The sequence below is a fragment of the Lampetra planeri genome, chromosome 37, assembly GCF_965212315.1.
Source record: "Lampetra planeri chromosome 37, kcLamPlan1.2.h2, whole genome shotgun sequence".
In the NCBI taxonomy this organism is placed as follows: Eukaryota; Metazoa; Chordata; class Hyperoartia; order Petromyzontiformes; family Petromyzontidae; genus Lampetra; species Lampetra planeri.
The window spans coordinates 4450972-4478489 of NC_136143.1; the positions used below are offsets into that span (position 1 = coordinate 4450972).

Consider the following 27518-nt stretch of genomic DNA (forward strand, 5'->3'; position numbering starts at 1 on the left):
ATGAAGGCCGGCACGGCACACGAGGGGGGGTGGGTGGCCAGCACCGCGCCCGGCCGCCTTTGTCTCCCCATCGACGATATTTACACGCCGCACCCGTAACCCATTTACGGCCGAGTCGATCTAGGGGGAGGCCCAGGAGCGGTTCAGATAATCGTCACCGTTGTTGGTCGTTACACCACCTTACAATCACCCACAACACCACCACCACCACAATCACCCACAACACCACCACGACCACCACCATCGCACAATCACCCACAACACCACCACCACAATCACCCACAACACCACCACGACCACCACCACCGCACAATCACCCACAACACCACCACCACCTTACAATCACCCACAACACCACCACCACAATCACCCACAACACCACCACCACCACAATCACCCACAACACCACCACCACCACAATCACCCACAACACCACCACCACCACAATCACCCACAACACCACCACCACCACAATCACCCACACACCACCACCACCTCACCATCTCTGTGAGTCCCTTCCGACACGGACCCTCTTGAGGCCCACATGCCGACGCCCAACGCAGCTCCCTGCTGCTGCTGCAGCTGCTGCTGTTGCTGCTGCTGCAGCTGCTGTTGCTGCTGCTGCAGCTGCTGCAGGGTCCCCTCCAAGGGAGCTCCTGAAGGCTCCTCCAAGACGTCCGTCGAGACCACCACGTGACCCCCACCACCACCAACACCACCACCACCACCACCACCAACACCACCAACACCAACACCACCACCACTCCCGGCAGCGACCCCAGCCCTGGCGGCGAGACGGGCGACGAGGGGCGCCGAGTGGGAGAGCAGAAGACTCCCGACGGACAGGTAGAGAGCCAAGAGGGCCAGGAATCTGAGAGGCCGGACGGGGCGAGGCCTCAGCAGCAGGAGGCATCGCCTCTGCGCGGCCGCGGTGGCCTGCATGGACCAGTGCGCCGAGGGGGCCGGCATCGCGCTCGAGTTGGAGTCAGATCGCCGGCTCTTGCTGGGACGGGCTAGCCGCCAGATTCGTTTGAATCCGCGCCGCGGCCGCAGTGGGCAGCGTACGTGCGGTTCATCCGAGCGCTGATGACTTGGGAGTGATTTTTTTTGGGGGGGAGTTTGTTTGTGCGGTGGGTGGTGGTGGTGGTGGCGTTGGAAGAGTTTGAGTCTTCACGGCAAAGTATTGAAAAAATAGATTTTCAACTCGGGTCCGATAATGAACAGTTTCAGAGTTAAATTTCGATTTAAAGCTTCCCGACAGCCCTGTTCTTCACCTGAGGACGGCTGCTTGCGTTGTGGCCAAAACGTCGTGAGAATTGTATCTTATTATGTTTTAATTTTATTATTTTATTAATTCCCTTCTACGTGACTTTACCGAAAGAACCAAGAATACTTTCAGAGTTGTTGATATTTTGTTGTTTGTTGCCGTTGTTGTGGAGTTGTTGTTCAGGTCGCGGTTTTGATTAGAGAAGATCCCAACGGCGAAGTTGGTTTGCAAATATATCTCAATTCATAATCAGCACAAGTTTAACGAGGTCCATACAATCAACCGTAATTGTTACCGTCGTTTATTTGATATTGTTTGTCGCTACTGTTGCCGTTCTTGTTGATGTGTGTCAGCACGTGGTGGTTTGTTTTAATTAATCTCGGTGTTTCTTTCATTTGCTTTTTTTTAAAGAAAATCATGCGCTCGATCAAAACGAACGTTCTTAATCCTCTCTTTATCTTGTTATTATTGTAGCTGTTGTTGATATTGTTGTTGATGTTGATATTGTTGTTGATCTGGTTGTTGATATTGTTGTTGATATAGTGGACGATGCTTATCTTGCTAAATCGCCGCACGTAATCTTCTCGGCATCGCAATCAAAACAAAGAAACAAAAATAATCCCACCACCGTCCTCATTAACACGGCCTTCGTAAAACAACAGCCGCTCCAAATGTCAATGAGGGTGACGTTTCGGGCTACGACCCTTTGTCTTCATGCAGCCCAATGGGGGGGGAGGGTGGGGGAAAGACATTTGATACACTTAGTCGGTAAAGTCAGAGAGTCTCACGCAACTTTTTTTTCCAAAATTAACACAATCGGAGAAATTCGAACAACCGTCAATCAAAATTCGAACTAAATTTCGATTTAAAGCTTTCGTGACTGCAGGGATTCATCTTCTTGGTTCTTTCGGTAAAGTCATGTAGAAGGGAAATAATCAAATAATAAAATAAAACATAATAAATAATTCTCACGACGTTTCGGCCACAACGCAAGCAGCCGTCCTCAGGTGAAGAACAGGTCTGTCGAGTAGACTCTGTCTGAGGACGGCTGCTTGCGTTGTGACCGAAACGTCGTGAGAATTATTTTATTATGTTTATTTTTTATTATTTTATTATTTACATTCTACGTGATTTTACCGTAAGAACCAAGAAGAAAAATTCGAACTGTCCATCAAACAAACGGACAATTAGATTCGCTGTTGTTGTTGTTGTTGTTTTAACGAAGCGGTACGTGTACACATGGCAATCCTCTATACGCGCGCAGAGAAAGAAAATAATAAACATGATATGTTTATTTAAAGTAAATAAACCTTAACAAAGATAAACCGTCCCTTAGTTTATATTCCAGCTGCAACGCCAGTGATTGACAACGCACACACACACATATAAGCAAACACTAACAATTCATCAAAATAAGTTGCGATTCAATTAACTTTAACCGCGTTATTCCATTATTATTTTTTACTACTACTACTACCGTTATCATCATAATTAATATTTATATTCCGCTGGATATTCCACCCCAGCGAGGGATAATTCAAAGCCAGGCAAACCATGTCACGGCCGCAGTGACTCACCGATGAATTGCCACCGTGGAATGTTCGATGAGGTTCGTTCGCCAGCGCGAGCCGCGTGATCCCTCACTTTAGTCCCGTACAACTGGAACAAACAAACGAGAAAAAGCACAAAAAAGTGATTTTGAACAAGTCAAGATATGTTGTCATCCACCCACCCAACCACCCACCCACCTAACCCTACACAGCGCTAATTATTTATCTATTCACTTAAGACATATATTTCGATTTAAAGCTTTCGTGACTGCAGGGATTCATCTTCTTGGTTCTTTCGGTAAAGTCACGTAGAAGGGAAGTAATAAAATAATAAAAATAAAACATAATATATTATTTTATTTTATTATGTTTTATTTTTATTATTTTGTTACTTCCCTTCTACGTGACTTTACCGAAAGAACCAAGAAGATTAAGACATATACATATTACATGTCGGATGTGCTCGGCCCCCGGCAATAGAACGAGCGTGTACACAAACCGACAGAGATCCCGCGTATAGCCTGAACAGACTGTTGGGGCAAGTGCTGTTTGCGAGCACCTATGATGGGCGGCACGGCATTCGAGGGGGCGGGTGTCCAACACCACGCTCGGACGCCTTTGTCTCCCTAGTGGCAATGTTTACACACCGACTACCGTGTGTACACACACACACAGACACACACACACACACTCACGCGCGCGCGCGCGTGCGTGTCAACCAGCCTCAGCGTGGAGGCTACGATGCAGGAAGTGAGATTTTCTTTTTTTTAAAGAAAGCAACATTTTGCATGTTAAGCAACGGGCAATTAACTGTCAGCTTAGGTAGTTAATTTTAATTTGCGTGGCAACTCGTAAGAGGAGGGGGATATATTTTCGTCGTCTCTCAAGCAAAAAAAAAAAGTGCGTTTGCTAATTCTGCGATGAACCGTGGATCTTTTAAACTGTTTCCGAACGGAATCTCTTGCAATTATCTCACCCATCAGCGATGTCTTTTGATCCAAATCCAGGAGCCCAGATGGCGCAGTGTGTCCATTAAATTATTAATAAGTATAATTATTATTCAATGTAATTTATTTTTTTACTCATATATGAGTTCTCTAACATTGTAGGGAGGGCAGAATCACGGACTTTAACGCGTTCGCATCTAACGTCCGTGACTAATGCGTAGCATTTGTAACATAGCACTAATTTAAAATGTTCTTAATCTCCTAAATTCACGTGGCGTTCAATTATACACAGACCCGTTCGGGTATTATGACTTTTATAATTACGTCTGTACGTGTGTGTATATACATATAAATGTGTGTGTGTGCTCTCGAATAACACTTGTCCCAAAATGTATCTAATGCTATACGGGGGATCTTTGTCTCTGTTGTATCTCTGTGTGTGTGTGTGCGTACATGTTATAGGGTGGGGAGCGGTGGGGAGCGGTGGGGAGCGGTGGGGAGCGGTGGGGAGCGGTGGGGAGCGGTGGGGAGCGGTGGGGAGCGGTGGGGAGCGGTGGGGAGCGGTGGGGAGCGGTGGGGTAGCAGTTAGCGCGCTGCACTACGAACCTGGCGACCCGGGTTCGATTCTCGCTCACGGCAAACACCGCCAGTGACGATTACGTGAATCGGTCCTGGGCCTCCACTAGGTCGACTCAGCGTCAAATGAGTACCTGGTGCGGTGTGTAAACATCGCCGCTAGGGAGACAAAGGCGGCCGGGAGGGGTGTTGGCCACCACCCCCTAGAGACGCAGTGACGTCATCATCAGTGACAGTCACGCAGTGACAACATCATCAGTCACAGTGACGCAGTGATATCCGAAATGGTTTAACTACATCATGGGACTTCCTTTGCCGATACCAAAATATGATAATAGGTTTTCCCCTTTTTTCTGGCAACAAAACAGTTGTGTTAAGATGTTTAAACAACAAACTGAAACCTTTTACAAGGAATCGTGTCTGCATTAACCACAATACTTGTGGTCAGAATGCAAACCAGCAAAAACGTACTCCGATAATCTACGCATTGCCTTTGAAACTGATTGGTCCGCACCAGGGACACCTTTCTTTTGAGCCTCGTCTCAAAACGGTGCCACGCTCGCACAACAACGTGACGAGCCCCGTGGCGGCTAAAGCAGAGCGGTCTGGCACGGTGGTGGTGGTGATGGTGGTGGTGATGGTGGTGGTGGTGATGGTGGTGATGGTGGTGATGGTGGTGGTGGTGGTGATGGTGGTGGTGGTGGTGATGGTGGTGGTGATGGTGATGGTGGTGGTGATGGTGGTGATGGTGGTGGTGGTGGTGGTGGTGGTGGTGATGGTGGTGGTGGTGATGGTGGTGGTGGTAATGGTGGTGGTGGTGGTGATGGTGGTGGTGGTGATGGTGGTGGTGGTGGTGATGGTGGTGGTGATGGTGGTGATGGTGGTGGTGATGGTGGTGGTGGTGATGGTGGTGGTGATGGTGGTGATGGTGGTGGTGATGATGGTGGTGGTGGTGGTGATGATGATGGTGATGGTGGTGGTGGTGATGGTGGTGGTGATGGTGGTGGTGATGATGGTGGTGATGGTGGTGATGGTGGTGGTGATGATGGTGGTGATGGTGGTGGTGGTGATGATGGTGGTGATGGTGTTGGTGGTGATGATGGTGATGGTGGTGGTGGAGGGGTGGATCGGAGCACACGAGGGTTGGCTGCATCTGCCGGTCATCTCAGTCAGGTCTCCACGTGCTCCTCGCCGTAGCACTTGAGGCGCTGCCTGCGGTGACTTCACCCTCACTGAGTGACGGCTGTTGCTGTTTTGTTGTTGCAAGTCATCTGTCGATCGACCTTCGAGGAGGGGGGGGGGGGGATGGGGATGGGGGGTCATGCGGGTGTCTGGGGCTCCCACGACCCACTCAGAGGGTGCTTCTAGCGAGTGGCTTCTCAATTAAGGAGCGCCGTCAATCAATCAGCAAGCTCCTTGAAGGCATCTCCAGCTCCTCACCGGGCTCCTCCTCCTCCTACCCTCTCATCTCTCTCTCTCTCTGCGCCACAGCGCGTGGATTCAGAACGAGTATTCGTTTGCTGGTGACTTTGTGTATTTCATATTGAAATCGCCTCCAGTGCATTTGCTGCTGTCGGCAATAAAAGCTGTTTAAAAGTCAAAAGTCTCTTTATCATCTCTCTCGCTTTTCCTCTCCATCTTGTCCCTCTTACACACTCTCTCTCTCTCTCTTCCACCAGCTCTGTCTGCTGTGCCACTGTCTCTCTCGCCGTCTCTCGCTCTCGTCTCTCTGCCCACTGACCTCTCAATGTATCCCTCTACGATACCCTCTCTCTCTCTCTCTCCTCTCACTCAACCGATCTATCAATATCTCTCACGTCCACTTACTCTCTCCCCACTCTCTCTCTCTCGTCACTCTCTCTTTCCACTGACATGTCGATATCTCGACTCTCAGCAGCGAGGATTAAACATCTGCCTCTTGAACCGCGTGCGTCTATCCGGCACTGTCACCCGACCACCACCCACACATCTCACCACTCGCCCTCCCGCACCTCCAAAAATATCTCAAATCAAATGATCTCTCTCTCTCTCTGTCTCTGTGTCTCTCTCTGTCTTTGCCTCGTGTCTCTGCGTCTCTGTCTGGGCTCCCGATGTGCGCGAGGAATGAGCGAGTGGGTGGGGGTGGACTCACTAAGTCGCTCGCTCCTCTGCTCGATCCTTCAAGAGATGCGCTCTCGCCTGAGCGTCGCAATTCTCCACTTACTCACCCCCCCCTCAGCCCCCCACCCCTGCACCCCCCCCAATAAAAAAATAAAATAAATTCCTCCTCCCCCCCCTCACTCCCCAAACTCCGCCACCGAGGTCACCGCGTTAGCCGTGAAACGGTTATGGAGCAATCGTTCACTCGTGATGTTGATGTCCTCTCTTCTCACTCCTCCTCCTCGCCCCCCCCCCTCTCGCCGGATGACCTCTCGCAAGGTTGTGGCAGAGAATGGGGGGGGGGTAGAGGTTGTAGCGCGGGTCCGGGTAGAGAGGCGAGGCTGTTGGTCGGAGACGATCGTCACAACCTCTCCTCCTCCTCCCTCAGTCCTCCACCGCTCGCCGTGTCCCCACCCTGAACCCCCCCCAACTCTCTCACTCCACCCCCTCACCGCCACTTCAGATGGACTCTTCCAATTCGCCCTAAGTGCCCCCTAAGCGCACGCACGCACGCACGCGGGCGGGCGGGCGTGCGGGCGAACACAAACCAACGTGATACTCCGTTAATTGAGATGTTGGGTGTTGCTCCGCGAGGTGAATTCAGAACGCGGCTCTCGCCGTCTGCATCCCGCTATTTCGTTGCTGACAACAGAACGCTTCTTGGTTCTTTCGGTAAAGTCACGTAGAAGGGAAATAATAAAGATTACAAATAAAACATAATAAAATACAATTCTCACGACGTTTCGGCCACAACCCAAGCAGCCGTCCTCAGGTGAAGAACAGGTCTGTCGGAAAGACAGCGTCTGAATGAGGTCAAGAACAGGTCTGTCGGAAAGACAGCGTCTGAATGAGGACATTCAGACGCTGTCTTTCCGACAGACCTGTTCTTCACATGAGGACGGCTGCTTGCGTTGTGGCCGAAACGTCGTGATAATTATTTTATTATGTTTTATTTTTATTATTTTATTATTTCCCTTCTACGTGACTTTACCGAAAGAACCAAGAAGATGAATCCCTGCAGTCACGAAAGCTTTAAATCGAAAGACTACAGAACCGTTTGTGGCGAAGCTTCCTCCTACGAAGGCCGCCACGGCACACCACGTGGGTTGGGTGGCCAATGCCGCGCCCGGCCGCCTTTGTCTCCCCAGTGGCGACGTTCGCACTCCGCAGCAGGTGCTCGTTTGAGGCCGAGTCGACCTAGGGGAGGCCCAGCACCGGTGAAGGTAGCAGTCAGTGGTGTCGGCCGCGAGCGGGAATCGAGCTCGGCGCGCGACGGGTTTCGTGATCCGTTGCGCTAAGGGGCCGATCATAAATGACGTCACGCGATTTTGGACGATTTTTGACAAGGCGTCACAAAAAGTCAGACCTCCCCCCCCTCAAATATGACGTCACAAAGCTCTGCCCCCCCCCCCCAAACCATATATCCATTTTGAAAATAAAACATGCTTCAAATCGCTTTAAACTATTGTCATTGTAGTGCGTATTTAATGTGGTGCTGCACTCTGATGTTGTAGGAGTCTTGGTATAACAATTAGTGTTGTTATAACAATTCTATATTCATTTAAAGTTGCGCATTTTTACGTGACGTCACATTTCTCAACCCCCCCCTCCCCTCGTCACACATCAAGGTGCGTGACGTCATTTATGGACGGGCCCCTAATATGTAATTATACACACAAACACGGAATGTAATTACGTATTTTAGAACAATTAGCACGTCTGCCAAGGAGAGGCGTGCGTGCTGGGGTCGCAGCTTGGATCATCGCACGGCGGGATCGTGGAAGAGGTGGCCACGGACCTTCGGGGAGGTCGTTCATCCAGCAGTGGACTACAGCAAGATAACGATGTTGATGATGATCATGTTGTTTTTTTCTTCTTGGTTTTTTCGGTAAAGTCACGTAGAAGGCAAATAATAAAATAATGAAAAATAAAACATAATAAAATAATTCTCACGACGTTTCGGCCACAACGCAAGCAGCCGTCTTCACGTGAAGAACAGGTCTGTCGAGGAGACAGAGTCTGAATGGAACGCCCCAGGCTTGGAGCGACTATTTATTTATGTCGGGATGGAGGGGCGAAGAGCGTCTTGACAAAAGATCATGTTGTTGTTGACGGTGCCGATGTTCTTCATTCATAGCAAGGCGCGAGCCCAGTGGGGATCTCTAGTCCCTGCTGCTAAAGGGGACCCGGGTTCGTCCCGCTGAGACGTGTGGACAGAGGTCATTAACTCGTTACGCCCAAAGTGCTCGCCGCAAATCAACCGCGACACCTTTCGCCGGTCTCGTCAAGTAGCACGAAGCGTCGTGACGCCAACTCCACTCGTCATCCTCGCAGCAGCAGCAGCAGTAGCGGCAGCGGCAGCGTCAGCAGCAGCAGCGGCGGCAGCGGCGGCAGCGGCAGCAGCAGCGGCAGCAGCAGCGGCAGTAGCAGCAGCAGCAGCGGCGGCTTTTGGCTGCTCGCCATCGGACAAAGGCCGCATCGGGCGCGTTCAGGTGCAGGGCCGTCTGGAACGCTCTTCCTTCCGACATCAAGGAGCTATGCACTTTTACATCATCCAGATTCAAGACGATTGTTTTAGAATTGCTTTTTTGTGTTCAGTTGATTGTCCTTTCAACCCCCCCTCCCTCCCCCCTGCACCTCCGATAAGCATGGTTGGCTACGTACGGTGCGAAAGAAGTTCAAAGCACGAACATACACAACGAATTCCCGAAATAGATCCCCCACGATCGTGCAAGGAGGATCAGCGGGTTGAGAGAGAGAGGGAGAGAGAGAAAGTCTCGTAAGCTGAAGGAGTGCGAGTTCGACTCCTGGTCGGGCTGGCGGGACTGGGGGTTTGGGGGGCGAGGGGTTGACTCAGCACATCATCCCTTCGGGGTGGGGTCTATAAAATAAGTATCACTTAGTGGTACAGTTTGGGGTGGTTGTGCTATGATTAGATTAGCCCCCCCCCCCGACACAGCCCCGCCAAAGGAATGTGGAATGTCCACCATTGGCTCTGCAGGGCTGTACACAGGAGACGAGAACCTAACGCCTCGTGAAAGTGAATCGAAGGCTCGTTGATATTTGTCCTTGCCGCACAAAGACAAAGATCCCCGTATAGCCTCTACTAGACTGGTGGGGCAAGTGCCGTTTGCTAGCACGGCACACGTAGGGGTTGTGTGGCCAGTAGCACCCCCAGCCGCCTAATTTAAGGCTGAGTCGACCTAGGGAAAGACCCAGGACCGGTAACGGTTATTAGTCGCTGATATTGGGCTGTGAGCCACAGGGAATCACTTTGACTCTGTTGGCTAGAGATGCTCACCTACTGCAGATCACATCGATTCACACCACTTCATTGTGTGTCTTGCACTGTATATATATATCTAAAACACGTGTAGCCTTAATGCAATATATAATAAGCGACGTTTCGGGGAATGCCCCTTCTTCACAGTACACAGAGAGGCCAGAGAGATAGAAAGCCACACGCACCATCTCGATATGTTCTACGAAGAAGGCCCAGTGCCAGAAACGTTACCGATTGAACTTTAGCAATCGAGGAACCGGGGAACAAATGATCGATTTGACAATCGATTTCAAATTGGCAATCGCGGAGCGAGCGAGTCGCGATGTTGATTCATCGCGCGCATCCGCGTGGCAACCCGGCCGTGACCTTGGCGGCTCACGTGACACTAGGGGAGGGGAGGGGAGGAGGGAGGGGTAGGAGCAGGGGGAGGGGTGGAGGGGAGAAGGAGGGAGGGGGTGGAGGGAGGGTGAGTGAGAGAGGGAGGGGTAAAGGAGGGGGAGGGGTGGGGAGAAGGAGGGGTGGGGGGGGAGAAGGAGGGAGGGGGTGGAGGGAGGGTGGGTGAGAGAGGGAGGGGTAAAGGAGGGGGAGGGGTGGGGAGAAGGAAGGGTGGAGGGGAAAAGGAGGGAGGGGGGTAGAGGGAGGGGGGGATGAGAGGGAGGGGTAAAGGAGGGGGAGGGGTGGGTAGAAGGAGAGGTGGGTGGAGGAGGGAGGGTGGAGGAGGAGGAAGGGGGGGGGGGTGAGAGAGGGAGGGGTAGAAGGAGGGGTGGAGGGGAGTAGGAGGGAGGGGGAGGAGGGAGGGGGGGATGAGAGAGAGATACGCAGAGAGGGTTGGAGGGAAGGAGGGAGCAAGTGGAGGCGGCAAGGAGAGATGCAGGAGGGAAAGACGAGGAGGAGGAGGAGCAGGGTGGAAAATATCCGTGGAGGGGGGGTTCGGGGTGGTGGACTGTGGGGGCTCAGGACCTCCGCCAGGAGTCCAACTCTAACGTCTGAAACTGCGGGGCGCAGACAGACCGGGAGGATGCGGAACACGGAACCATGTCATGTCTGGATTCTCCCGCGAGACTTTCCTTCCCTTTGTGGAGGGAACCACGAGGGTGTTGGGGGGGGGGTGGTGGCTGTGAGTTCCTGCACCAAGAACTCCTGCGGTCCCAATGTCTCGACCTCATTCACACTGCGTTCAATCACCACACTCATCGACACATTCACCTACTAACCCACTCACTCACTCACCCACTCACCTAGGCATTCACCTATTAACCCACTCACTCACTCACCCACTCACCCACTCACCTAGGCATTCACCTATTAACCCACTCACTCACTCACCCACTCACCTAGGCATTCACCTACTAACTCACTCACTCACTCACCCACTCAACTAGGTATTCACCTACTAACCCACTCACTCACTCACCCACTCAACTAGGTATTCACCTACTAACCCACTCACTCACTCACCCACTCACCTAGGCATTCACCTACTAACTCACCCACTCACCCACTCACCTAGGCATTCACCTACTAACCCACTCACTCACCCACTCACCTAGGCATTCACCTACTAACTCACTCACTCACTCACCCACTCAACTAGGTATTCACCTACTAACCCACTCACTCACTCACCCACTCAACTAGGTGTTCACCTACTAACCCACTCACTCACTCACCCACTCACCTAGGCATTCACCTACTAACTCACCCACTCACCCACTCACCTAGGCATTCACCTACTAACCCACTCACTCACCCACTCACCTAGGCATTCACCTACTAACTCACTCACTCACTCACCCACTCAACTAGGTATTCACCTACTAACCCACTCACTCACTCACTCAACTAGGTATTCACCTACTAACCCACTCACTCACTCACCCACTCACCTAGGCATTCACCTACTAGCTCACCCACTCACCCACTCACCTAGGCATTCACCTACTAACCCACTCACTCACCCACTCACCTAGGCATTCACCTACTAACTCACTCACTCACTCACCCACTCAACTAGGTATTCACCTACTAACCCACTCACTCACTCACCCACTCAACTAGGTATTCACCTACTAACCCACTCACTCACTCACCCACTCACCTAGGCATTCACCTACTAACTCACCCACTCACCCACTCACCTAGGCATTCACCTACTAACCCACTCACTCACCCACTCACCTAGGCATTCACCTACTAACCCACTCACTCACCCACTGACCTAGGTATTCACCTACTAACCCACCCACCCATTCACTCACTCACCTTGGAATGCACCTACTAACCCACTCACTCACCCACTCACCTCGGCATTCACCCATTAACTCACCCACGCATTCAATAGTTTACACTGTTCAGCCATCACACTGCAGGTCACAACAGTGTTTGTGCGACAATGAGTGGGTGAGTGCGTGGGTGAGTAGGCGAGTGTTGGCGTAGCGGTTTGCGCGCTTCTCACGGCCAACACCAGTGACGAATATCTGAACCGGTCCTGGGCCTTCCCTAGGTAGACTTAGCCTCAAATTACTACCTGGTGCGGTGTGCAAACATCGCCATTGACTACGGCGACAAAGGCGGCCGGGCGTGGTGCTGGCCACCCACCCCATCGTGTGCCGTGCCGGCCTTCATAGGTGCTCGCTAACAGCTCTTGTCAAAACAAGGGCTGTTAGCGGCTATAGCGGATATCTGTGTGTTCGTGAATGCGGGGTTGTGCAAGGTGTGTTTGTGTTTGAGATTGTCAATGTAATCTTGTGTTTGCGTGTGTGTTTAGTCGGGAGCGGTGGTGTAGTGGTTAGCGCCCTGCGCTACGAACCGTCCGCCAACCCGAGTTCGATTCGCGCTCACGGCCCAATATCAGCGACTAATAACCGTTACCGTTCATAATTTTAAATGTGGAGGGAAAAACCGGAGGACCCGGAGAAAAAGGCTCGCGATCGAACCCACCACCTCCTGTATACCAAGGCGAGGTAGTTAACATCTCACCACCACAGCGCACCTAGCCTGGCACAAGCGCTGTGGTGACATCACGGCCACGCAGCGAGGATTGGCTAGTGTCTTTTGCCGCGTGTTAGTGTGTGTGTGTGTGATTTGATCACTGGCTTGTCCCTTACGCTGTGCATTATGTAATTACAAAACGTCCATCTCTCACGTCCGATCTGGGGAGCGAAGCAGATTTTTTTTTTGGTGCCTGGCTTGCCACGCGAGATGTACGCAGGGAATCACTGCAGCGATGCAAACGCCAAATTTCGCGACCGTTGTGGGAGAATCCAATTAACTTGGACAAAAAAAAAACGTCGCCATTCGCTTTCCACTACAACCGTGAGCAGCCGTTCGTGTGTAGGTTATGCGGATGAAATATCGGCAATGAGAAAATTTAAAAACGTCAAATAAAAAAAAGGACGAAGGCTCAGCCCCACTGATTTCCTGCCCGAGCCGCTTGCTAGCAGAAGGAAGTCTCCTCCACTTCGCTAGAGGTTTTTTTTTTTAAATATTTTTTTGAGAATCAGAATATGTATTTATACTGTAGGAATCCGATGAGCTCTGAAGTTAGGAGGCGGCTGTAGACGGGAGTGGTGCAGCATTTAAGAAAAGTGCCCATGGGTGCAGCTGCCGCGCCAGGAGATCGAGTTGCAACCGAAGGGAGCGGGGGGTGGGGAGAGGGTGGTGCTGGTGGTGGTGGTGAGTATATCAGGAACTTGCCCAATGTTTAAAAACAGAAATGGCAGGAAATATGTAAACCACACGGGGAGACGGATGCATACTGTTCAGGAACGAAACACGTACACAGATCGCCCGTACAGTCTTCAACAGATTGCTGGGGGAAGCCGCTGTTAGCGAGCGCCTATTAAGACCGGCGCGACACACTCGTGTGGTTAGTGTCGTCAGCACCAAGTACGACCGCCTTTGTCTCCCTAATGCACCAGGTGCTCATTTAAAATTCAACACATATACGTGTATATATGTTGTTTTATTTATTTATTTTTAACTCCACATTTGTCATTGCCCATATCAGTCACCGGAATGAAACCCCACTCGGACACAATTTGACCTGCCACTCAGCACTCCACGGATGACCTTTGACCTCCAACGAAATGAATTTATCCAGAGACGCCGCGGTGGCGAGATGTTATCTCTCTCGCCTGGCATTGCAAGGAGCACGTGGGTTGGATCCCGACCCTGATGCCTGTTGTGTATACGTTCTCTCCCCTTGCCGTGGTCGCGTGGATTTTTCTCCAGGTCCTCCGATTTTCCCCTCCACATTCAAAATCAACAAAACGCGTTCAGAGTATTTGGCTGCTGAGAACATTTGCATATTTGTCAAACGTAGACTCGAGCCCGTGGTTCATGACGCAATTTCTCAGCTGGTTTAAAAAAACAAAAAGAAACGGCTACTTTTATTTTTATGATAACGACTTTCGTTTACCCAACAAAGCATTCAGTGAGTCTCAAGACTCTTTTCCAGATGTTAAACTCCCTTGCCCGGTACGCAGGAGGTCGTGGCTTCCGACCCTGACACCTGCTGTACATTTGGAGTTTGCGTCTCTCTCTCTCTCACTCTCCCCGTAGTCACGTGGACTTTTCTCCGGCTTCTCAGGGCTTTCCCTCTACAATTATAATCAACATCACGCGTTTAGAGGATTTATCTGCTGCTGCTGCTGTACATTTCCACACGATGATAAGCCACTTCGCTGAGCTGTCATTTGTGGGCAGGTCGCTTCTGAAATAAGAGCTCTGTAGCTAAGCGGTGCCTTACCTGCTTAAAATAAAAAAAAATGTTTATTTTAGTTCAGTTTCAAATGTGACCACTGTGGTGGTTCAGCCGTGAAAATGGCCTGCGTCACAGTAAAAGTTTGAAGATGTCATTCAAAGAGCCGTTTGCTCAACGGATTTACAGATTTTTTTTTGTTTAAAGTTGTTGTTAATACAATAAAATAACATTCAACGTGAACGGGACTTAGAGGTTGTGTAAACTCATAAATAAAATATTAAACTTTGGCGTCGTTTGCCATTGTGATGAGCCCGTGACCTCGGGTCACGGGGTGATCAAACGAGTATTGATTTCAATGAAAGGTGTTTGTCGCTGAAGGTTATACCTCCAAATATAAAACGAGCACATGGGATTGTAAATAATCTGAAAAAAATATATAATCATACGTGGAGTGTTTGACAGTAAGTAAAACATAATATTTATACTTTCTAAACACTGTGGTGTGTGCGCATAGTCTTTAAAGTAAAAATAAGCTATACAATAGAAGACTTTCCGGGCAATAACCCTTTTTCATAACACGGTGTTATTGACGAAAGTGTTTTATCTTTAATCATCAAACTAGATTTAGATTTTATGGAAACATATTTGCCGTCTTATGTTTCTATATATGTATGCGTACGTCGCAAAATCCAAGCAGCCAAAGCGACGTGTTAGTAACTGTCTAAACAAACAGAAATTAAAATAATATAAAAAGCGGAATGCTCTTTATTTATATTTATTTATATTGTTATTAAGCTTAGAGACGGACAGTGGTCTCGAATCGAGCCAGGTTATTTATAGAAAGATCTTGTGGGTGCAGGAAAAAAGACACCCGAGACGATGGGGGGGAGGGATGGATGGAGGGAGGGATGGAAGAGAGAGGATGGGAGGGAGGGGAGGGATGAGATGGATGGAGGGAGTAGAGGGACGGAAGGGAGTGGAGGGGAGGGAGGGATGGATGGAGGGAGGGAAGGGATGGAGGGATGCGATAGAGTGGAGGGATGAGATGGATGGAGGGAGTGGAGGGGAGGGAGAGATGGGAGGGAGTGGAGGGATGAGATGGATGGAGGGAGGGGAGGGACGGGAGAGATGGGATGGAGTGGAGGGATGAGATGGATGGAGGGAGTGGAGGGAGGGAGGGAGCGGAGAGAGAACGCACGGCTCCTCTGCCACGTAGCCTCGCGATCTCATTTGGGAGGTCTCCTGGTAAAATAGAAAATAGAATGTCGAGTCGTCTACTCTCCCCTAACCCTGACCACTCAACAACAAACAAACACATTGTGACTTTCTCTGCCGATCTTCCCGTGCGAGCTTAGAGCGCGTGGTCCGGAGGGCCCAAGGGGTGGGGGCTAGGCGGGCGGGCGGGGGGTGGGTGGGGTGGTGAACACGTGGAGTCGCGTCCCCTTGGCGCGACCCCAATCTGCCTCCCCAAATCGTTCATTTCGCCTCTCGCGGCGGGCGGCCGAGCCCCTCGGTCGCGTTTCTCGTTCTTCAGAGACGGCCGCTTCCCTGCGTCGCGTGGCCGCGTGGCTCTTTTCCTTCCCCTCCTCCCATAGCTCGTAGAGTCGACGGGGGAGTCCCCAGTCAGAAGCGAGGAAGGAGCGAGGGGTTGGGGGTGGGGGGTGCTACATGAGTGGGTGAGTGAGCGGGTGATGGGATTGAGTGTGTATGAGGCCTGGAGGTGCACATAGCCTGGCACAGGCGCTGTGGTGACTTCACCGACACTTAGTGTGCGAATGGCGGTTGTTGTTTTGTATGTGGGCGAAACGGTCCCGGACATCCCCTAGGTCGACTCGGCCTCAAATGAGTACCTGGTGTGGTGTGGTAACGTCACCATTGGGAAGACAAAGGGGGCCGGGCGTGGTGTTGACCACCCACCTCCTCGTCGCCTTAATAGGTGCTCGCTAACAGCACTTTCCAAAACACTCTATTCAGACTATACGGGGGATCTTTGTATTTGTCTTCGTGTATGCGAGCGAATGGGTAGCTAAATGAGTGGTTGACTGTGTGAGTGGGTGAGTGAGTGAGCTGTTGTGATGACCTGCAGTGCTCTGCTAGTTGACCACAGTGTGGATGAGTGGTTGGTTGGGTGGGTGAGTGAGTGGGTCACTTGGGTGAGTGAGCAGGGAAAGTGGGCGAATGAGCGACTAAGTAAATGAGTGTGCGAGCGAGTAAGTTGTGCGAGCGATCGAGTTCGCAGTGAGTGTCGTTGTGAGCTGCAGTGCGGTGATTGGAGCACAGTGTGTGGATGAGTGGGTGGGGCGAACGAGTGGGCGAGTGATGGATCCAGGTGAGTGAGCGAGTGATTGGACTCAGTGAGTGGGTGAGTAGGCGAGCGACTCGCCACTCGCTCACCACAACCATCCCTCTCCTCCCTATAACCCTGGACCCGAGCATCGGCCACTCGAGTTCACAGCCCAGACTCCCCCCCCTCCCCTCCCACCCCGCCCTGGCCTCTTTACGCTCGCTCTCGGTGTTGACGGCACCTCGACTCGGAGAGCGATTGTCACCCTAGGTGGCAAATTGGACGGGCCCTGCAGGAGGGAGGCAAGGTTGGGGGGTGGCGTTGGTGGTGGGGGGGTCGATTGTGGGGGGGGGGGGGTACGAGGGTAGGGGCGGGGGGGGGGCGGGGGGCAGGGAGGGGGTGCGTGGGGAGACCCCGTGTTGGTGGTTGGGGCGTTGGAGAATGAGAGAGATTCTGCGCGCAAAGCGATCGTTCAAGATAACAGGGAGAAGAGATAAAGGCGCTGCCCTGCAAGGGATAGCTCCCGCCACTGCTGGCGACAGGGGGACTCAACGAGAGGAAGGAGAGAGCTGTCTAGAGAGAGAGAGAGAGATGATTCCTCTGGATGAGGGATGTTTTGGGCCTACTCTTCCAAGCTTTCGCAGGACTTGTGTTGATGTACCCACATTTTACCCCACCGACACGCCACACGAGCTGCCGATCAAATACAACAATGATAATGTTGTTTTGATTATTTATTTACCCGGTAAAGGATTTCTGAGAACTCGAGACTGTGTGCCAGGCGGGTCCTGCTACATTGGTGGAGCCTGGACAATTGTTTTGTAAGGAGGCTGCGCAAAGGAACTCGATACAATTGAAGGAACTCTAATGTCCAATTTGCCTAACGATTGATTTTTTTTTTACCACTTAGAGGTTCTCTTACACTGCCATGCATCGTGGGCAGATGTGTGATACACGTGTGTCTGTGTGTGTGGGGAGCGGTGGTGTAGCGGTTACCTGCGCTGCGAACCCAGCCACCCGAGTTAGATTCCCGCTCACGGCCAACACCAGTGACGATTATCTGAACCGGTCCTGGGTCTCCCCTAGGTCGACTCGGCCTCAAATGAGCATACCTGTCAACCCCTTATCAGTGCCTACCTTATTACAGGCCAATTCAGACCTTATTGGTCACCCCCGTGCCATAATAAATCTGAACGTTTCTCCTATGAAGTCACATCACAAGGGAGAAACACAAACAAACGGACAATTTTATTTTTGCCCGTATTGAAACGCCTGTACGTACGCCTTGTGGACCTGAAAACTCAATTTCCTTGTACAAGAATATGGGTAAACCCTATGGGTTGACAGGTATGAATGAATGCCCGGTGCTGTGTGTAAACTTCGCCACGAGGGAGACAAAGGCGGGCGGGCGTGGTGCTGGCCACTCACCCCCTCGTGCACCGTGCTGGCCTTCATAGGTGCTTGCTAACAGCACTTGCCCCAACAGTCTGTTACAAGGCTATACGGGGGATCTTTGTCCTTGTGTATGTACGCGTGGCCTCGCCTAGGTCGACTCAGCCTCAAATGAGCACCTGGTGCGGTGTGCAAACATCGTCACTCGGAAGACAAAGGCGGTCGGGCGTGATGCTGGCCACCCACTCCCTCGTTCGCAGCGCCGGCCTTCATAGGTGTTCGCTAGCAGCACTTGCCCCGACAGTCTGTTCAGGCTACACGGGGGTCTTTGTCTTTGTGCATGTTTGTGGTCAAGAGGAGCGGTAATGCAGCGATGAGTGTGCTTCGCTCCGGACTCGGAGACCTGAGTTCGATTCCCGCTCACGACCAACAGCGGTGGCGAATATTTTTAACCGGTCCTGGAACTCCGCGTGGTATACTCTAGCTCGAATAAGTCCCTGGTGCGATGTGTAAATATCACCACGAGGGAGACAAAGGCGGCCGGGCGTGGGGCTGGCCACCACCCACCTCCACGTGTGCCGTACCGGCCTACGTGTCTGTGAAGGCGACACGGGGGGGGTCTTTGTTTATGTTTGTGTGGTCAAGGCCTATGATACCATCAATAGGCCAGGGCTCCTGGTTATACTTTTTTTTCCTTTCGGGGTCTCTGACCCTCTGTTCACGATCATTACAGACCTTCATGACGCAGGGCAGGCCACGTGGAAAGGTGCATGGCCGGGAGTCAGAGCCATTTCCTGTTAACCTTGGGGTGCGACGGGGATGTCCTCTGGCCCCGACGCTATTTAACAGCTTTTTTGACATCGCAGTACGAGACGCTTGTCCGCGACTGTCTGTACTGGAGCAATTTCTACCTGGCGCGGGTACAATGAGAGGCTGATCGGCCTGGTCTGTGGATGGACCCCCGTTGGTCGATCTGGTCATCGTTGCTCGCTCTGAGACGGAGTTTGAGACTCTGCTGCTGAACCTGGAGAGAGCCACTAAGGGGCCGTCCATAAATGACGTCACGCGATTTTGTACGATTTTTGACCCCCCCTCCCCTCGTCACACGGCGTCACAAAAAGTCAGACCCCCCCTCAAATATGACGTCACAAAGCTCTGCCCCCCCCCCCCCAAAAAAAAATAAAACATTCTTAAAATCGCGTTAAACTATTGTCATTGTAGTGCGTATTTAATGTGGCGCTGCCCTCTGATGTTGTAGGAGAAAACATTTATTAAAAAGTCTATTTAATTAAGTAGAACGTGTTTAAATGTATTTAAAGTTGCGCATTTTGATGTGACGTCACATTTCTCAACCCCCACCCCCTCGTCACACATCGTCACAAATGTCTGACTCCCCCTCCCCCCCTAGGTGCGTGGCGTCATTCATGGACGGCCCCTAAGAGGCGCTTGCCTTCCCATCAGCCCCAGTATTTAACGTCATCAAATACTCCACCTCCTCAACTTGCCACGAGTGTTTTGGGGGGGTGGGGGATTGTGGAGATGGTGGAAGACGTTTCTGCACCTGGGCAGTGCGCTTTTGACCAGCTCCGGTTTGGCAACGGAGGTCTGACTCCGAATCAGTGTCGCGTAGCGGTCAGTGCGCGGTGCTACACACCCCGGCAAACAAGAGTTCCCTTCCCGCTCACGGTCAACACCAGTGACGATTATCTGAACCGGTCGTGGGGCTTCTCTCATGTCGACTCAGCATCAAATGAGTTCCTGGTGCGGTGTGTAAATATCGCCACTGTGGAGACAAAGGCGGTCGGGCGTGGTTGCCGGCCACCCACCCCCTCGTGTGCCGCACTGACCTTCATAGGTGCTCGCTACCAGCTCTTGCCCCAACAGTCCGTTACAGGCTATACGGGGGATCTTTGTCTTTGAGTGTGTGTGTGTGCGCTCTCTATCGACCCGGGCGGCGAGTGGTTCACAATAAATGGCTTTTAGAAGTCGTTTTGATGTCCCAGCCAAGCAGAGAGACGAGGAGACGCGCAGAGTGGTTTGTGCCGTGAGAAGTGTTGTACGACCACTGCTGCTGCTGCTGCTCTAGACGGCGAATGGCTGCATCGACGATGAGCAGGCAGCTCGCACGCAGACACTGACACGGAGTGACAGACTCACTCACAGACAGACAGACACACGCTACAGACGACAAACACACTGCTCCTGCAGTGAGTGCCAATAATTTGACATTTAACGATTTGTTAGTGTTGGGGGTGTGGTGCTAGTGGCTGGTAGGTGAGTGGGTTAGTGTCAGGGGTGGTGCTAGTATCTGGTTGGCGAGTGGGTTAGTGTTAGGGGTATGGGTAGTGGCTGGTTGGTGAGTGGGTTAGTGTTGGGGGTATGGGTAGTATCTGGTTGGTGAGTGGGTTAGTGTTGGGGGTATGGGTAGTATCTGATTGGTGAGTGGGTTAGTGTTAGGGGTATGGGTAGTGGCTGGTTGGTGAGTGGGTTAGTGTTGGGGGTATGGGTAGTATCTGGTTGGTGAGTGGGTTAGTGTTGGGGGTATGGGTAGTATCTGGTTGGTGAGTGGGTTAGTGTTAGGGGTATGGGTAGTATCTGGTTGGTGAGTGGGTTAGTGTTGGGGGTATGGGTAGTGACTGGTTGGTGAGTGGGTTAGTGTTGGGGGTATGGGTAGTGACTGGTTGGTGAGTGGGTTAGTGTTGGGGGTATGGGTAGTGACTGGTTGATGAGTGGGTTAGTGTTGGGGGTATGGGTAGTGACTGGTTGATGAGTGGGTTAGTGTTGGGGGTATGGGTAGTGACTGGTTGGTGAGTGGGTTAGTGTTGGGGGTATGGGTAGTGACTGGTTGATGAGTGGGTTAGTGTTGGGGGTATGGGTAGTGACTGGTTGATGAGTGGGTTAGTGTTGGGGGTATGGGTAGTGACTGGTTGGTGAGTGGGTTAGTGTTGGGGGTATGGGTAGTGACTGGTTGATGAGTGGGTTAGTGTTGGGGGTATGGGTAGTGACTGGTTGGTGAGTGGGTTAGTGTTGGGGGTATGGGTAGTATCTGGTTGGTGAGTGGGTTAGTGTTGGGGGTATGGGTAGTATCTGGTTGGTGAGTGGGTTAGTGTTGGGGGTATGGGTAGTATCTGGTTGGTGAGTGGGTTAGTGTTGGGGGTATGGGTAGTGACTGGTTGATGAGTGGGTTAGTGTTGGGGGTATGGGTAGTATCTGGTTGGTGAGTGGGTTAGTGTTGGGGGTATGGGTAGTATCTGGTTGGTGAGTGGGTTAGTGTTGGGGGTATGGGTAGTGACTGGTTGATGAGTGGGTTAGTGTTGGGGGTATGGGTAGTGACTGGTTGGTGAGTGGGTTAGTGTTGGGGGTATGGGTAGTGACTGGTTGATGAGTGGGTTAGTGTTGGGGGTATGGGTAGTGACTGGTTGGTGAGTGGGTTAGTGTTGGGGGTATGGGTAGTGACTGGTTGGTGAGTGGGTTAGTGTTGGGGGTATGGGTAGTATCTGGTTGGTGAGTGGGTTAGTGTTGGGGGTATGGGTAGTGACTGGTTGGTGAGTGGGTTAGTGTTGGGGGTATGGGTAGTATCTGGTTGGTGAGTGGGTTAGTGTTAGGGGTATGGGTAGTATCTGGTTGGTGAGTGGGTTAGTGTTGGGGGTATGGGTAGTATCTGGTTGGTGAGTGGGTTAGTGTTGGGGGTATGGGTAGTATCTGGTTGGTGAGTGGGTTCGTGTTAGTGCTCGTGGCTGTTTTAAAATCGGCACAAACGTTCCGTGCGTCATGAGACTCGGCGAGGCTTTCCTACGGAGCGGCGTAAGAGATCGCTCCCACCACGACCCACCAACCCCGCCGCTACGAGCCTGCTCGCTGACGTACGCCCCCGTCATCCAGCAGTGGAGTGGGCAAGACGAGGCCGACAAAGAAACGTTCCGTTTGTTCGTGTGTCTGTCTTTGTTGCCCGCTCAGCGGCGGTGCAGCGGTGAGCACGCGTCGCTACGAACCGCGGTGACCCGAGTTCGATTCCCGCTCACGGACCAACACCTGTGACGATTAAATCTGAATCGGTCCTGAGCCTACTCTAGGGGGGAAGGGGCGTCCATAAATGACGTCACGCGATTTTTGATTCCCCCCCCCCCCTCGTCACACGGCGTCACAAAAAGTCAGATCCCCCCCCTCAAATATGACGTCACAAAGCTCTGCCCCCCCCCCCCCCCAAAAAAAAACATATTTCCATTTTGAAAATAAAACATGCTTAAAATCGCTTTCAACTATTGTCATTGTAGTGCGTATTTAATGTGGCGCTGCACTCTGATGTTGTAGGAGAAAACATTTATTAAAAATTATATTGAATTAAGTAGAACGTGCTGTCTATATATATTTAAAGTTGCGCATTTTGATGTGACGTCACATTTCTCAAACCCCCTCCCCTCATCACACATCGTCAAAAATGTCTGACCCCCCCCCAGGTGCGTGACGTCATTTATGGACGGCCTCTAGGTCAGCTCAGCCTCAAATGGGCACCTGATGCGACGTGCAGTAAACATCGCCACGAGGGAGACAAAGGCGACCGGGCGTGGTGCTGGCCACCCACCCCCTCGTGTGCCACAGCGCGGGCCTTTCATAGGTGCTACTCGCCAACAGCCCTTGCCCCAACAGTCTGTTGAAGCTACACGGGAGGTGGGGGGGGGGTCTTTATCTTTGTTTTACCCGGCGCTTGAAGCGGAGCAGAGGTTCTGGCGAGGAGAGGAGGGAGCGAGAGGGAGAGAAATTGGCGAGATTTTTTTTTCGTCGCAGCGAGAGCGATGTTGCTCTCGCATCCACGACCTCTAACAGCGCGCAGGAGGGAGGGGGGGGGGGGCCCTGGGGAGGGTGAGAGGGGAGGGGCCCTGGGAGGAGGGGGAGGGGAGGGGCGCTGGGAGGAGGCGGTGGAGGAAGAGGAGAGCAGGATGGGAGAGCAGAGCAAGTGAATGGCGAGTGCTGTGGGAGAGACAGATGGGAAGGGAGGAGAGGATGGAGGAGGGCAGGGGGAGATGGCGAGAATAGAGAGATACGGGGGAAGGGGAGAGGGTGGGAGAGACGAAGGGGGAGACGAGAAAGGAGAGAGGAGGTGGTGACGGTGGCGATGGTGACAGCAGTGGAGGTGATGGGACTGCAGGGGAGGAGGGAAGGAGGTGAGAGTGGAGGGGGGCTGGACGAGGTGTGGAGGAGTATTTGTGGCGAGAGAAGAGGGTGGAGGGGAGGGTGAGATGAGGGGCGGGGGTAGCGGGGGGGGGGATGATTGCGTGGGTGGGGGAAGGTGTAGAGTGGAGGAGGAGAGGGTGGGGGGTGAGTGAGTTGGGGGGAAGGTGGGGGGGGGCAAACCCAATCGTAAATGGGGCTTTGTACAGATTGGGGGGGGGGGGGGGTGAGAGGGGAATTCCAAACAGAAACAAAGAGAGACTCGGTGAGAGAGACACGGAGACACACAGAGACACGAAGACACGCATAGAGACACTGAGGCACACACAGAGACACACAGAGACATAGATACACGCATAAAGACACTGAGACACACACACACAGAGACACAAATACATATAAAGAGACGCGGAGACATACACATAGACACGCACAGAGACACGGAGACACACATAGAGACACGGAGGCACACAGCGAGACACAGATACACACAGAGACACGGAGACACACACAGAGACACGGAGACGCACACAGAGACACGGAGACACACAGACTGTCACACACAGAGACACGGAGACACACACAAATACACGGAGACACAGAGACGCGAAGACACACAGAGAGACACACAGAGAGACACAGATACACGCAGAGACACGGAGGGACACAGAGACACACGGAGACACAACGAGACCGAGCTAGAGAGAGAGAGAGAGACACACACAGACAGAGCTACACAGAGAGACACATACAAAGACGGACTACGCGCCGAGTTCAAGGGTAAGGAAGAGAGACTCTGTGTGTGCGGGCGACAATTGACAGAAGAAGTGGTTAGAGAGGCAGAGAAAGGAACCACGGGGGAGGAGTGGGGGGCGGGGGTGTTCAGGGGGGTGGGGGGCAGGGGTGGTGGTGGGGGGGGAGGGGTCCAGGGGGGGGGTGGGGGGCAGGGGTGGTGGAGGGGGGGAGGGTTTCAGGGGGGGGGGATGCAAGTTGGCACGCAACTGGCAGTCAGCGGGAGACTTACAATTGTGACCTTTTGTCGTTTTGCTTAAGAAGCTCCTCTTGGCTTTCCCCTAAGGCGCATTGACGAGCATGGTGAAGTATGGTCGAATGATCCAGCGGTGGATTGCCAGTGGGGGGAGGAGGAGGGGGAGGGCTGCTGTCACGTGTCGGGGGGCTCACGGCTGTCGTTCCACCTCGCTAAGGAGCGTCCGAGACAAAGACAGCACGCGCGCGGCACAAACTGGACATCGATCTTCCATTTGTTTGTGTGTGTGTTTTTTTTAACACATCCCATCAGCCGCACAGTCAGGCGGGTCCTGCTAGCCTTGCGATGGATGTCTCGGATTCAATTACATTAGAGAGAGCGAGAGCGAGAGAGGGGGGGGGGGTGAGGAGGAGGAGGGAGAGTTCATCTTGAGCGTGGGAGAGAAATCTCAGCACGCTGTATACAAGGATGGGGGGGGGGGAGGTGGAGATTACGTACGAGCCCCGCACTGATGGCTTCAATAATCCATTGCCGTGTCGCCATCTCCTCCCTTACATCACCCACGTTTGCCCGATGCAGTCCGCCATCTAAGTACTGACCAGGCTCAAACCCTGCTGAGCTTCGGGGGATCTCGGGCTCGTCCAGCCTGAGTTGGACTTAAGCTCCAGCAAGCAAGGGGCGTGATCAGAGATACACACTGCCAAAGGCAAAGGTCGCCCGTATAGGCTTCAACAGAAATGGTGGGGCAAGTGCTGTTCGCGAGCACCTATGAAAAGGCTGGGTGGCCTTTGTCTCCCCAACGCTCATGCGTACGCACCGCGCACACCAGGTAATCGTTTTGAAGGCTGAGTCGACTTAGGGGAGGCCCAGGACCGGCTTTCAGCATCCGTCACCTTTGTCGGTCGTGAGCGGGGATGAATCGAACTCGCGTAGCCGGGGGGGGGGGGGGGGGGGGGCTTGGCGCGACTGCGCTAACCACAGCGCCACCGCTCCCCCACGCTCACGAAACAAACCACGCGCACTCGCCCGCCGGCACCGAGAACTCTGCGCCTGTTGGGGGGGGGGGGCTGGGGGGGGTGACCAAGATAACAAGAAGAGCAAATGTTGTGGTTTGTTCGAATTTGGTTGGTTAGTAAGTATAAATATATTTTTTTAAAACCTCAATATAAATCTTGACTTAAAGCTTTCGCGACTGCAGGAATTTATTTTATTTGGGTCTTTCGGTAAAGTCACGGAGATAGCTTCAAATGAATCAAAATAAAATGAACAAAAAACGACGACGTTTCGATCACAACACGAGCGATCGTCATCAGGAGGTTGACATCAGGAGGATGACGATCGCTTGTGATCGAAACGTCGTCGTTTTTTGTTGATTTTATTTGTATTAATTTGAAGCTCTCTCCGTGACTGAGCCCTCAATATGTCAAGAGCCACGTGGTGATTCGCGTGGCTGGCGACCCCCCCTTTACCCCCCCCCCCTTACCCCCCCCCTTCACCAATACTCTTCCCCCCCCATTCACCCCCCCTCACCAACACCCCTCACCCCCTTTCACCCCCTTTCACCCCCCTTCACCCCCTCCTTCACCCCCCCCTTCACCCCCCCCTTCACCCCCCCCGTCTGCTCTCCCCCTCCCCCCGTTCTTCTCTCAGGCACCTAACCCAGGGGGCGAGGTTTGAATACCACAGATAACGAATGTACCTGTCAAGACGGCTTGCACGCGCGCGTGCGTGCTTGTGTGTGTGTGCGTGTTTGTGTGTTTGTGTGTGTGTGCGTGTTTGTGTGTGTGCGTGTGTGTGTGCTTGTGTGGGTGTGCGTGTTTGTGTGTTTGTGCGTGTTTGTGTGTGTACGTGTTTGTGTGTGTGCGTGTTTGTGTGTGTGCGTGTGTGCGTGTGTGTGTGCTTGTGTGGGTGTGCGTGTTTGTGTGTTTGTGTGTGTGCGTGTTTGTGTGTGTACGTGTTTGTGTGTGTGCGTGTTTGTGTGTGTGCGTGTGTGTGTGTTTGTGTGTGTGTGCGTGTTTGTGCGTGTTTGTGTGTGTGTGCGTGTTTGTGTGTGTGCGTGTGCGTGTTTGTGTATGTGCGTGTTTGTGTGTGTGTTTGTTTGTGTGTTTGCGTGTGTGTGCGTGTGCGTGTTTGTGTGTGTGCGTGTTTGTGTGTGTGCGTGTTTGTGTGTGTTTGTGTGTGTGTGTGCGTGTTTGTGTATGTGCGTGTTTGTGTGTGTTTGTGTGTGTGCGTGTTTGTGTGTGTGCGTGTTTGTGTGTGTGCGTGTTTGTGTGTGTGTGCGTGTGCGTGTTTGTCTGTGTGTAGGGAGCGGTGGTGTAGCGGTTAGCGCTACGCTGCGCTACGGAACCCCGGCGACCCGAGGTCGATTCCCGCTCACGGCCAACACCGGTGACGATTATCTGAACCGGTCCTGGGCCTCCCCTAGATTCACTCAGCCTCAAATGAGTACCTGGTGCGGTGTGTAGTAAACATCGCCACCAGGGAGACAAAGACGGCCGGGCGTGGTGCTGGCCACCCACCCCCTCGTGTGCCTTAGCCGGCCTTCATAGGTGCTCGCTAACAGCACTTGCCCCAACAGCCTGCTTAGGCTATACGGGAGGGATCTTTGTATTTGGATGCAGTGTTTAATTTGAACCCGACCACAGAGACACATCCATCATGTCCTATGTTATCCTCAGAGGATTGTAGAGAGTAATGACTCGTACGACAATATGAGAGTATTATTTACAAGGCGTACCCGTGTAGTCTAGTGGTAGTGCCTTACGCCAAAGGTTGAGAACAAACAAAACCGACCATCGAAATTCATATTTGCCAAACAATCCCACTGCTGAAGAAAAATCATCACCTGCAAAATTACTCATTTGGTATCACACACGAACTAACTAGCTAACTATTTTTCGATTTAAAGCTTTTCGTGACTGCAGTTAGATAGCTCAGTGGACGTTACCTGGTAAAAATAAATGTAGTTGTTAATATTCTTGGTTCTTTTGGTAAAGTCACGTAGAAGGGAAATAATAAAATAATAAAAATGAAACAATACAATTCTCACGACGTTTCGATTGCAACACGAACAATCATCATCAGGTGTGAAAACCACACCTGATGATTGCTTGTGTTGCAATCGAAACGTCGTGAGAATTTTATTACGTTTTATTTTTATGATTTTATTATTTCCCTTCTACATGACTTTACAGAAAGAACCAGTAATATTAACAAAT

The 27518-nt window shown here is 52.1% G+C and overlaps 1 protein-coding gene across 1 annotated transcript in view; it reads right to left on the bottom strand.

Moving 5' to 3' along the window:
* Nucleotides 1–27518, bottom strand: part of LOC144730824 (uncharacterized) — a 101138-nt gene that overhangs the window by 36151 nt on the left and 37469 nt on the right. Inside the window, 2 exon segments of the mRNA XM_078611599.1 lie at nt 501–1977; nt 2845–2926. Coding sequence (XP_078467725.1) covers nt 501–969 — 469 coding nt within the window. The 5' untranslated portion in view covers nt 970–1977; nt 2845–2926.